The 13,052-nt window shown below is 43.7% G+C and overlaps 1 protein-coding gene across 1 annotated transcript; it reads right to left on the bottom strand.

Moving 5' to 3' along the window:
* Nucleotides 1–1,366: 1,366 nt before the first annotated feature.
* On the bottom strand, nucleotides 1,367–9,441 carry myh6 (myosin, heavy chain 6, cardiac muscle, alpha). Its single transcript, XM_082504732.1, has 2 exons — nucleotides 2,382–9,441; nucleotides 1,367–1,845 (listed from the first exon to the last, which is right to left on the bottom strand). Exon 1 carries the CDS (start codon nucleotides 8,213–8,215, stop codon nucleotides 2,411–2,413), a length of 5,805 nt encoding a protein of 1,934 aa, XP_082360858.1. The 5' UTR covers nucleotides 8,216–9,441; the 3' UTR covers nucleotides 1,367–1,845; nucleotides 2,382–2,410.
* Nucleotides 9,442–13,052: the final 3,611 nt, after the last annotated feature.

Here is a 13,052-nt window from a genome sequence, read left to right as displayed (position 1 = left end):
CCCGAAACCCGGTGTTTTCTACAACAGAAAAGGGTCGCATGTCGACAGCAATAAAAGTAGCAATTGCCCTGTCGATTTCTTTTGCCCTCTTAGAATCATGCGCTAACGGCTGTCTAAATGACTCCGACAAAGTTTGTAGCATGTGTGTTTGTTGTTGTTTTGGTCTGCCTTCACTCGTCTTTGCACTAGGGTGATGTCGGCGTAAATGTGCATTCATATTTGTTGTGTTCCCACCGATGTAATTAACCATGGCGTGGCACATCCGACATACTGTTGTAGTTTTGTCCACAACGCGCTTACCATCAGGGTGATACTTCACACGAAAGCCAAAAAAGTTCCAAACGCCAGATTTCAATGACGGTGGAGGAGGTTCGACTTCAGGAGGCACTGAGGCAGTTGCCATGTTGCAATAAGCTTAGCTTCTGTCTCGCTAGCTTGATTGAATGCATGTGGGTGGAGCTCAGTGGATCTGTGCTCGACAGTGCAGCCTAGGCGGAGTAGTCAAACGCAGATTCACTGAGCGCTCAACACAGACAGCATCGTCAGAAGGAAAGTTGATAAAATAAATTAAAAAATATATATTGTTCGATACATATGCGTACCGAACCGAAAGCACTGTATCGAACGGTTCAATACGATACGAATATCGTTGCACCCCTAATATATATATATATATATATATATATATATATATATATATATATACATATAAAAATTGTTTTTCACACACATACAAACACACACACTTGTTTTCATATCCTGTGGGAAGATCTAGTTGACATAACCCTTTTCCTAAGCGCTTACCCTAACCATCTAAGGCTACGTCCACACTACTGCATTTTTGTTTGAAAACGCATCGTTTTCTCTCCTATTTGGCCTCCCGTCCACACTGAGACGGCGTTTTCCCCAAGGAAAAGAGCAAGTATGTAAGTAAACGGCAGAGGGAAATGACGCAGGTCGAGTTGTCTTGCGTTTCACGCTGCAACGTCAGCGTTTTCGGCCGTTTTCGTGTGGACGTGCAACTCTTTGAAAACAACTGAAAACGCAAGGGTGGACGCGGAGCGTTTTCAGATGAAAACGCCGTTTTCAAATCTATTCAGGCTAGTGTGGATGTAGCCTAAAATGAATGCCTAAACCTAACCATAACCTAACTGTAACCCTGACACTAAAACCATATTTTGAGCCTCAAACATGCCTTCAAACTTCTGGGGATGGGCATTTGGTCCCCACAAGATATCTAAACATGGTATACACGCATCCACACACACACAAGCTTTTAGATTGATTCACATTTCAAACATCATCAGTTAAAAGTTCAGTTTTATCGATGTCACGTGATTTGAAATCAGAAGTCAGTTTTCAGGGATCAGCTGGGACTTTATTGATGTTCACATTAATAACATCAACACTTCAGCATTCAAAGAAATGCAGTAAAGCAAACAAACAAAGTTCAGCAGAGAAAGAATCAAAGCAAAGAGATCTCTCCCAAAGATTTGACTGAAAACTGCTGAAACAGGAAAATCTGAGTTTCTGAAAATCATTTCAAAACTGTGAATCAGAGAAGAGTACGAACCTGAAACAATCAATTAACCCAAGTATTGGTTTAAAATCCTCAGCTGCAGGTATACCAAATTTAAAACAACAATATGGAAGCAGAACTTGATTTATTTCAGTCTCTGTGATGCTAGATGTGTTTTACTGGAGTGAGCATAAACATACTAAACATCCTTAAACATCAAGTGAATGAAAAGCTTCAGAGAACTCATGATCAGCAGAATAATCAATACATCAAATACTAATTACTGATTAGGGAGGTGACGGTTTCAGCTTCAGCTTCAGGAACATCTGTGGGAGGAAACAGATTCAAACATTAATGACATAAACATGAAAAAAATACAGAAATAAATCTGTGCTGTTAAGGCCACAGATGAGGATTTATACACACTCATGAGTAAAACAGCATTAATGTCATGTGTTTTAATGCTGTGTATATATATTTAATAGATCAGATGTTCTAAAATAATAAACACAATGTAAAAGACAGAAACAAAAACACAGCAGGAATGATTCATAACACATTAGTGTGAAGAACTTCTCATCAGCAGAAACTATTCAACTCAAACTGATGGAAAGTTTGAAAATTGCTAAAGTGTTGTGGTTTAACTTTACAATAGCTGTGGTAATGAATTTAAAACGGATTAGGTTCTTAGGTCTGTAGTGCTATTAAACATTATTTATGATCTTATTATCTTGTTCTTTCTGTTTGTAAATGTTCAATTAAAATGCATAAACATTATTTAGACATTATTTATTAGGGTTCCATTAAACCTGATAGACCGTATTGTTTACAGAGCTCTGACTATGTCACTGACTCTTCTCACCTGCGATGTGCACTTCCTGTTCCTGTTCCTCACTCATCCAGGCCCTTTTTAGACGATCCATCCCTAGTCTTTGCCCTCAGCTTGTTCACCTGCGACTCGGCAATGTCGGCCCGCTCCTCTGCCTCCTCCAGCTCGTGCTGCAGCTTGCGTAGTTTTGCCATGTTGAGGTTGGCCGCCTCCTCTGCCTCCTCACCCGCTCTCTTGTAGGACTTGGTCTTCAGCTGCAGCTTGTCCACCAGGTCCTGGAGGCGGGCCATGTTCTTGCGGTCCTCCTCGGTCTGGTAGGTGAGCTCTTTGATGCGGCGCTCGTACTTGCGAACTCCCTTGATGGACTCGGCTCCCCTCTTCTGCTCTGCCTCCAGCTCATTCTCCAGCTCTTTGATGCGAACCTCCAGTTTCTGGAGCTGCTTCTTGCCGCCCTTCATGGCGATCTGCTCAGCCTCATCCAGACGGTGCTGCAGGTCTTTGATGGTCTGCTCCATGTTCTTCTTCATGCGCTCCAGATGGGCACTGGTGTCCTGCTCCTTCTTTAGCTCCTCAGCCATCATGGCTGCATCTGTGATCGCCTTCTTTGCCTTCTCCTCAGCATTGCGGTTCTCCTGTATGGCTTCCTCCACTTCACACTGCAGGTGTAGGAGGTCTGCTTCATGCTTCTTCTTCTGGTTGATCAGGCTGGTGTTTTGGGAGTGTAGGAGTTGCATTCGCTCCGTTGCCTCGGTCAGCTCCTGTTCGGCCAGTTTCCGACTTCTCTCGGTCTGCTCGAGTGCGGCTCTCACTTCCTCCAGTTCAGCCTGGATGAGGTTGTTTCGGCGTTCAAGCAGAGCAATGTTTTCTTTTAGGTCATCGTTGCCGTGCTGGGTATCATCTAGTTGCAGCTGAGTGTCTTTCAGGAACGCCTGGAGGGTCTTCACCTGTTTCTGGGCTTCAGCTGCCTGCCTGTTAGCTTGGCTCAGCTGAATCTCCATCTCATTGAGGTCGCCCTCCATCTTCTTCTTGACTCTCATGGCTTCATTTCGGCTCCTGGTTTCGGACTCCAGAGAGGACTGGAGTGATTCCACCATACGCTGGTAGTTCCTCTTGGCCTGGTCCATTTCCTCGTCCTTCTCGACCAGCTTGCGCTCCATGTCAGCCTTCACTTGGTTAAACTCCAGTTGTGCTCTGAGGATCTTGCTCTCTTCGTGCTCCAGGGAACCTTCAGCTTCCTCCAGCGCCGACTGTAGCTCAACCTTTTCTTGTTCAAGTTGCTTCCTGATCTTCTCTAGTTCATGGGCACTGCGGCCACCTTCTCCCAGCTGGTCAGTGAGGTCTGAGATTTCTTCTTGGAGATTTTTATTCTCTCTCTTCATTGTCTCAAATTGATCCAGGCATTCTTCATAGGCATTCCTGAGTTTGAAGAGCTCAGTGCTCAGAGATCGAGCCTCCTTCTGAGATGCCTCTAACTCACACTGCGACTCCTCATATTTTTGCTTCCACTCTGCCAAGACTTTGTCAAAGGTTCTTTGTTTTTTGTCCAGTGCTGCGGATGCCGCATTAGATCTCTCAAGGTCCAGCATGAGGTCTTCAATCTCATTTTGGAGGCGGTGTTTGGTTTTCTCAAGGGAGGAACACTTTGCGTTCACAGCCTCAATGGCCTCCTCTGCCTCTTGCAGTCTCTGAACAAGCTTCTTTTTTGCTTCTTCCAGCTCCTCAGTTCTCTGGATGCCATCCGTTTCATATTTGGTCCTCCATGTAGAGATTTCAGTGTTGGATTTAGACAGAGCTCTCTGCAGTTCAGCCTTGGCTTCCTGCTCTTCCTCAAATTGTTCTCGGAGCAGATCACAGTCATGACGAGCAGACTGAACAGCATGGGCGAGAGCGTTCTTTGCCTTTAGTTCTTCCTCCAGCTGTCTGCGCAGATCTTCCATCTGCTGGTTGTACGAGTTCTTCCCTCGAGTAAGCTGTGATATCAGACAATCCTTCTCCTCCAGCTGCCGGCCAAGCTCACCATTTTCAGTGAGGAGCTTGGCCCTCTGGGTTGTCAGGTCATTGATGGTCCTTTGAGCCTCCTCACATTTGCTCTTGTACTCATTCATGTTGTCTTCCATCGTTCGGCACATTTTCTCAAAGTTTGCCTTTGTCTTTACTACATTTTCCATGTTTGAGCACAAATCATCGAGCTCTAGCTTCAGCTCACTCTTTTCCTTCTCCAGTTTTTGCTTCACACGCTGAAGGTTATCAATCTGTTCTCCCAGTTCAGCGACGGTGTCAGCATGTTTCTTCCTCAGGGTGGCAGCGGTGGCCTCATGTTGGAGGGTTGATTCCTCCAGCTCTCTACGCAGCTTCTGAAACTCCGCTTCTCTCTTTTTATTCAGCTCCACCTGAGCTGATGTGGCTCCTCCAGCTTCCTCTAGACGTTCACTGATGTCCTCAAGCTCACGGGAAAGATCAGAACGCTGTTTCTCCACCTTGGCCCGGGCTGCTCGCTCAGCATCCAGCTCTTCCTCCACCTCCTCAATTCTTGCCTGGCTTTCTTTGAGCTTCTTCTGGAGCTGAACTGATGCAATCTGCTCATCTTCTAGTCTTGAAGTTATTTGGGTGACCTCAAAGTCTTTCTTCTTGAGTTTTTCCTCCAGCTGCTGCTTGTCATTCTCCAAGTCCATCAAGTTCTCCTGGATCAGTTTCAGGTCTCCCTCGAGCTTCCTCTTTGAGCGCTCCAGGTCCATCCTGACTTTCTTCTCTTGCTCCAGCGATCCCTCCAGATCATCCACTTGTTGCTCCAGCTTAGCTTTAGCTTTGGTCAAAGTGTTAGCTTTGTCTTCTTCACTCTGCAGGTCATCCAGAGTTTGCTGGTGAGCCTCCTGCAGCGCCCTCTTCTCTTTGGTTATCTTTGTGATGTTCTCATCCTGTGAAGCCATCTCCTCCATCAGGTTTTTCACCTTATTCTCTGTAGCATGTTTCTCTTTTTCCACCTTAGCTAACGTTAGCTCCAGGTCATCGATGTCCTTCTTCAGCTCTGAACATTCATCTTCAAGCTTGCGTTTCTTTGCTGTCAGATCAGCGTTCAGCTCCTCTTCATCCTCCAGTCTTTCTGTCATTTCTTTTAGCTTTGCCTCCAGTTGAATCTTACTCTTGATCAGCTGTTCACAGCGTTCCTCAGCATCTGTTAGGGTGTCCTGTTCAGACTGAATCTGCAGGGTCAGATCATTCTTCTCTTGGAGGAGAGTCACTATTTTCTCCTCCAGTTCTTTTCGTCTTGCCTCTGATTTCACCAGAGTTTCCTTTAGCTTGTTGAATTCATCCTTCATGTTGGCCATTTCCTTCTCAGACTCTGCACTCTTCAGCAGGGGTTTGATCTTGAAGAAGAGCTTCATCCAGGGCCAGTTTTTCACCCCAAGGAAAGACCGAAGGTTCCACTGAATGACCATTAGGGCATCTCTACGTTCCACAAGCTTAATAAACTCCTTCCTCATGAGGAGCCCTCGGGCATTGGCCTGGATCCTGGTGATGATTCGAGAGAGTTGCTCATCTCGCATCTCCTCCAGTGTACCCAGCAGGCCGGCTTTAAAGAAGACTTTTGTGTGACCAAACTTATACTGAGTGTGGTCAATGTCCAGCGATCCTAACAGCTTTTCAGTACTTTTCTTGCAGTCTATGAACTGACCCTCTGGGATGGCGGATGCATTCAAGATCCTGTACCTCTGTTTGAAGTCTCCATAGAGCACCCTGTTTGGGAAACCTTTCCTACAAATCCGGATGCCTTCCAGGACCCCATTACAGCGCAGCTGGTGCATCACGAGGCAGTTGTCCATGACTCCTGGAATTTTCCTCTCATTAGGAATCAGACAGCGGACAAAGTGTGGATGAGTGGTCTTCAGGTTTGTCATCAGCTTGTTCAGGTTTTCTCTGTGAAGTGCAGACACCGTCTGAAAGGAGGAGCCTTTCTTCTTGGCTCCTTTTCCACTTCCCTTGTCTCCTCCATCAGCTCCTGCATAGTTTGAAAACAGAAGACTGAGAAGCTTCAGAGAGGATTTCTGATATAGACCAACCACTGTCTCATTTAGGGGGTCTTTGTTTTTGACCAGCCAGCCAGCAATATTGTAGTCCACTGTCCCGGCATAGTGAACAAGGGCGAAATGGGCCTCTGCTTTCCCCTTTGCTGGCCGTGGCTTCTCAAACATCTTGTTCTTGCCCAGATGGTTGTCATAGAGCTTGGCCTTGAAGGTCTGGTCGCTAGCTTTGGGAAACATGCATTCTTCCTCCAGAATGGACAGGATCCCCAGAGGTTTCTCAATCAAGTCTATGCAGGCCTGGAGGTCCATGCCAAAGTCAATGAACTCCCATTCGATTCCTTCTTTTTTGTACTCTTCTTGCTCCAAGATGAACATGTGATGGTTGAAAAACTGTTGCAGTTTCTCGTTGGTAAAGTTGATGCACAGCTGCTCAAAGGTGTTGAAATCAAAGATCTCAAACCCGGCGATGTCCAGCACTCCTATGAAGTACTGACGATGCTGTTTGGTGTCCAGTGATTGGTTTATTCTCACCACCATCCAATTGAACATCTTCTCATACACTGACTTAGCCAGAGCACCAATGGCATAGTAAACCTGGTCCACACTCTGCCCTTTGGTGACATATTCATTTCCTACCTTAACTCGGGGGTGGCAAAGCCCTTTGATGAGATCAGCAGAGTTGAGCCCCATCAGGTAAGCTGATTTATCAGCAGCCTCAGTTCCATCAGGTTCAGCCTGCTCCTCACGCTGCTTCTGTTTGAACTTCATGTTGCCGTAGTGCATAATGGCACCAGTTAGTTTGTAGACACTCATTTTCTCCTCTGGAGTGAAGCCAAGAACATCAAAGGCACCATCGGTGGCTATCAGTTCCTCCGAGTCGTTGATGGAAGCAACTGTTACCTCTCCTTGGGAGATGTAGGAGTAGTCATATGGGTTGTTGGTGATCAACAGCATGTCCAACAACTCTGGCTTCTGATTGGACAGGATCTGGTAAAATATGTGGTAATTCCTTTCGGCCTTTAGCTGAAAGGTAACTCGTGACTTCTCCAGCAGATACGTCTCTATGTCAGCAGATGACAGCTTACCACTCGTGCCAAAGTGGATTCGGATAAATTTTCCAAAACGCGACGAGTTGTCGTTTCTCAACGTTTTGGCATTGCCAAAGGCCTCCAGTGCCGGGTTTGCCTGGATGATTTGATCCTCCAGAGTCCCCTTGCTGCTGTCTTTTTTGCTTGCACCACCAACTGCAGCGATGCTGGCAAAGTACTGAATGACTCTCTTGGTGTTCACAGTCTTTCCTGCTCCAGATTCTCCAGTGATTAGGACAGACTGGTTCTCCCGGTCTGTCAGCATGTACTGGTACGCATTATCAGAAATGGAAAAGATGTGAGGAGGGGCCTCGCTCCTCTTCTTCCCCCTGTAGGCAGCCACCACTTCAGCATCGTAAACAGGAAGCCACTTGTAGGGGTTGACAGTGACGCAGAAGAGCCCGGAGTAGGTATAGATCATCCAGGCTGCGTAACGCTCTTTGAGGTTAAACAGCACGGCGGGCTCGTGGAGGAATGTAAACATTGCCATGTCTTCGATTTTATCGAACTTGGGTGGGTTCTGGGGGTGAGTGTCAGATTCCTTCACTGTCACCGTTGTTTCATCTTCCTTCTGGACCGTTACCATCCCTCCGTCCTTGCTCAGGATTTTTCCTTTGACATATTCTTCTTTAGTGTCGACTACAAAACATTCAGTCTTGATGTCAAAGGGTCTGGTCTGAGCCTCCAGACGCTCCTTCTCAGACTTCCTCAGGTAAGGAGCAGCCTTCCCAAACTCGGCCATCAGAGAGTCGCCCATGCTTTACGGTGGAGAACGTTGGCAGTCAGAGGAGAGAACAAACTAAGTGAGAGAGTTTTCCTGCTGAAGCTGATGGAGAACTGCAGTCTCCTCACAGCAGGTGATATTTATAAAGACTCCCTGTGGACCAAATTAGGAGATGACAGCTGAACTAAATCTGTCTGATCAAGTGAATGCACCATGAGGGCAGATTCAGGACCTTTGGCTGTTAGAATCCATTTTAGGAAAAGTGAAGTTGTACCGCTTATCTGCTGCTGATAGTCCCGACATGTCTGCATTTAGACTGCATCCTCCCTGGAGCTCATCCTGCATATCCTCTACCCTTTAACATCCACCGTCACAATCACTTAACAAACATTTAATTATATCCTTAGCTATCCTTTAAACGTCTGTTAATATATTAACACAACATTGATATTACATTAATATATCATGTATAATAACATGATGATAGCAAATATGAAAACAGTAAGTTAGTGTGCATGTCTTGTTTTTGTGTGCTTCACTGCTAGTGCAGACTCTCTCCACATGTGTACAGATTTTCCTGTTTTAATGTTAATTAATTCGTTAAAAACTACAGAACACAAATTATGGATTAGTTCACTTGATGATAAATTTTCTCAGTTTAAATGAACAGAAAACTTAGATCATTGTCTTCGGCCCTAGTGACCATTACGACCTTGGCCCCTTAGAAAACTATCAAAAAATCTTTTGCGAGAAATTTAGGTGTGATTTTTGATAGTAAATGGTAAATGGCCTGTATTTGTATAGCGCTTTACTAGTCCCTAAGGACCCCAAAGCGCTTTACACAACCAGTCATCCACCCATTCACACACACATTCACACACTGTAATTTAACATTCATAACACACTAGTAATTTAACATTCGATAAACAGATAAATAATGTGATCAAGACTAGCTTCTTTCACCTCCACCTACTTGCAAAGGTGAAGACAATTTTCTGTTTCAGAGACATTGAGAAAGCAATCCATGCCTTTATTTCATCTCACCTCGACTTCTGCAACAGCCTCTACTCTGGCGTCACTTCGTCATCCATTGGCCGACTACAGCTGGTTCAAAATGCTGCGGCAAGGCTCCTGACTGTCACGCGCAAGCAAGAGCACATATCCCCTATATCTGCCTTGCTACACTGGCTGCCAGTTAGTTTTCGAATTAATTTTAAGATCTTGACACTTGTTTTTAAAACATTGCATGGATTAGCTCCTATATATCTTTCTGATCTTCTAAATTTGTATACTCTGGTGAGAGCTTAGAGGTCTGGGGACCAGATGCTTCTAGTTGTCCCTAGGTCTAGATTAAAATACAGAGCAGATCGGGCTTTTACTGTGACTGCTCCAAAACTGTGGAATAAACTGCCTTTACATATCAGGGCCTTTCCAACACTGGATCCTTTTAAAACTCGTCTAAAGACCCATTTTTACTCCTTGGCTTTTAAGTCGGTATGAGTCTGCCATTATTTTATTCTTATTATTTTCTTATCCTTGATTTTACTTTCCTTTTAAGTTTTACCCAATCATTCTATTGTACAGTAATTTGGTCAACAGTTGTTGTTTTTAAAAGTGCTATATAAATAAAATTGATGTGATTTGAGTTTATATTATTGCCGTTTTTTTGTGATATGACTTATATAAAATCCACTCTAATGTGCCAACAGATTGAAGCAGGAATTTTTAACAGGACAACCATTCACTGTCACATTCACACCTGTGGGAAATTTGTATATTAACACGATGATAGCAAATATGAAAACAGTAAGTTAGTGTGCATGTCTTGTTTTTGTGTGCTTCACTGCTGGTGCAGACTCTCTCCACATGTGTGCAGATTTTCCTGTTTTAATGTAAATTAATTAAAAAAAAACCAAAACAAAACACAAAATTATGGATTAGTTCACTTGATGATATTACTGCCGTTTTTTGTGATGTGATTGATATAAAATCCACTCTAATGTGCCAACAGAATGAAGCAGGAATTTTTAACTGTTTCTCTCCATCCATTAATTCCATTTCGGGGGGGCTGGAGTCTATCCCAGCTGTCTTAGTGCAAGAGGTGGGGTACGCCCTGGACAGGTCGCCAGTCTGTTACAGCAGCAGTCCCCAACCTTTTTTGCGCCACAGACCGGTTTATGCCTGACAATATTTTCACGGACCAGCTTTTAAGGTGTCGCAGATAAATACAACAAAATAAAACTAGTACCGGTACAGAAAAAAAGACGATTTATTCATAACACACGTGAAAAGACCCAGGAAAACAGAGTTAACGATAAAAACGATAACAAAATAACGCTAAAAACTAATAAAAACCCTGAAAACTATACATTTCACACCTGAGCCTCAACTCTCGCGGCCCGGTACCATACGACTCACGGTCCGTGGCCCGGGGGTTGGAGACTGCTGTGTTACAGGACAACCATTCACACTCACATTCGCACCTATGGGAAATTTAGAAACTGCATGTGTTTGGACTATGGGAGGACCTGAGAGAACCTACGCAAACCCAGGGAGAACATGCAAACTCTTTTGAAATTAATCATCTTAATTTCATCACCTGTGGAGGAGATACATGAGAAACATTATGATGGGACTGTAATGTGTCCATTCAGAGCAGCTTAAAGATCTGAACATCACCTCAATGCTGTTAGTGTGACACACCGAATAATTACAAAAGCCTTCGTGTTTCCTGAACAGCAGCAATCAGAGCTGAGAGTGAAACTGAGAAACGCAACTTCAGTGTGACTGAACATGAACTGCATGAGCCAAAGTCCTTCAGCTGCTTTAACCTCTGGACTCGGGTCGCGTTAATCTGTGATATGCAGGCGAGCTGTGATGGGCTCGAGTGTCTGCGTCTCTTTATCTGTGGCAGTCGAGGCTCCTCTGCCTCCAAATAGAAACCCAAGTCTCTGGAATCAGTTTTTATCTGCAGCATGAGGACGAACGGCCGGCTGGCAGCAGCACGAGGTCTCGCTCTGAACCTCAGTGATCTTGAAAATGAACAGATTAATAATCCTTCTGAAACTTCTGAACCAGAGGAAACCCAACAGGAATCATATCCGACTTGTTTTTCCCAAAGTGAGGTCCTGAAACTGAGTTTGTTTCAGAGCTACGGAGGGTTGTAAAGGACAACACTCACACTGCAGGAAGAGACAAGGGCTTTAAATGTTTTACAAAGGTTGTTTGAATGTATGTGTGTAGGTGAAACTGGAACACTGAGACTGAGCAGCGTTCATGATGTTTAAATCCACAGTTTCAGATCATTACATGGAGAAACCTTTGGAATGCAAGCATGCTGATCCACACAGGTATGCACACATGGGTATTCACAGACGCGGACTAAAGCTTTCTTGGCTGCTGCCTCAAAGCACACTGTGCGCTGTCTATCTTGCGTGCTGCACAATATCGTTTATTATTTAGTAAATATTGATATCTATGACTAGCTAGTTTATTGTGATGGTGCTTTGTTTTCTCTATTATTATGTTGCTCTTTGTTGTTTGCTGTCTCCTCTGTTTGTTTTTTTTGTTTGTTTTGTTTTTTTTCTCCATACAGGTGACCCAGGAGTTCTTTTTTTTTCTCTCTCTCTTCCCCCCCCTTCTCACCGTCTCTTCTCCCCTTTGGTTTTCTTTCTTTCTCTCCCCCTCTTTCTCTCATTCATTCCCCCTGTCCTATTTATTAAAAAAAAAAAAAAAAAAAAAAAAAAAAAAAGACAAAGGATGAACTGAAGCTCTGCCATCACGTAATGTCGCATACTGCTGTTTCTGATGTCATTTAAAAAAAAAAAAAAAAAAAAAATCCACAGTTTCAGCTGAAAGAGGAAGAATAAAAATGAAAACAGTTTGTTGTGCTGAAAAACCCAGTGCTGAAAAATGAAGCCAGTTAAAACTACTTTGAGCCACTTAGCATATAAACTTTGGATGCTTTTAATCAAATCTGAACATTTCTAACTTTTATTTGTCTAAAAGTGATAAAACGTTAAACTCCAAAGACTCTGATTTTTAGTTTTAGGTACAGAACTTACCACATAGTCTGCAAAGAGGGAGGCCTTTTAATTATGATTCAGCATCTCTGAGAACATCATCAGTGCAGCAGATTTGCACGTGGATGTTCAAAACTGCATTTTACACCCAAGACTAAATCCGAGGAACAGAAACCAGAACCTGCATTTAGAGACCAGGATCATCTTCTGCCTGTGAAGATATTAAACTGGCTTCATGAAATATAGTTAGTGTCAACAAAAGGAAACAACCAGAATTTAAAAAGAAACAGTTGAAGTGAAGAAAGCAGCGTGATACACACACACACACACACACACACACACACATACACACACACACACTGAGCTCAGACACACACCTGTAAATCAATCAGCGCAGACTTTTGTCTTTGGAATAGGAGCTAATCACTGAGTAAGCGAGTGGCTCCCTTATTCTCTCATGAGGAGCACGTCAAAAGGTTTTTAACCCTGAGAGCAGGGCACCAGGCTTGAGCAACTGGGAAATATTTCAGGACTCTGTGGCCATTTGCCTGTTGTTTAAATAAAAATCTTGGACTTTATTTCTTTTTTAGTAATAAAAAAGCTGAATGAAACCACTCAAAGCAAAACAGAGTGATGAGCTGTTATCTTTTTAATTAAAGCAACAATCTTTGTAATTTCTCATTTTGATTCTTGTTATGATGTTTTAAAGTAACTGGATTAACACGCATGTCATGTCCCCGTTTTAAATTTAGAAATCCAGATTTTCCACCTGAAGAGGTAACATCAGTAACAGGTCAAATTTGGACTTTGTGAGGGAGCAACCGGACGTTTGGCTGCAATGGCATTTT

Source organism: Aulonocara stuartgranti (genome assembly GCF_965226115.1).
Source record: "Aulonocara stuartgranti genome assembly, chromosome: 15".
Classification (NCBI taxonomy): Eukaryota; Metazoa; Chordata; class Actinopteri; order Cichliformes; family Cichlidae; genus Aulonocara; species Aulonocara stuartgranti.
Note: the sequence above shows the minus strand (reverse complement) of the source record. Positions and strands in the feature narration are given on the sequence as shown.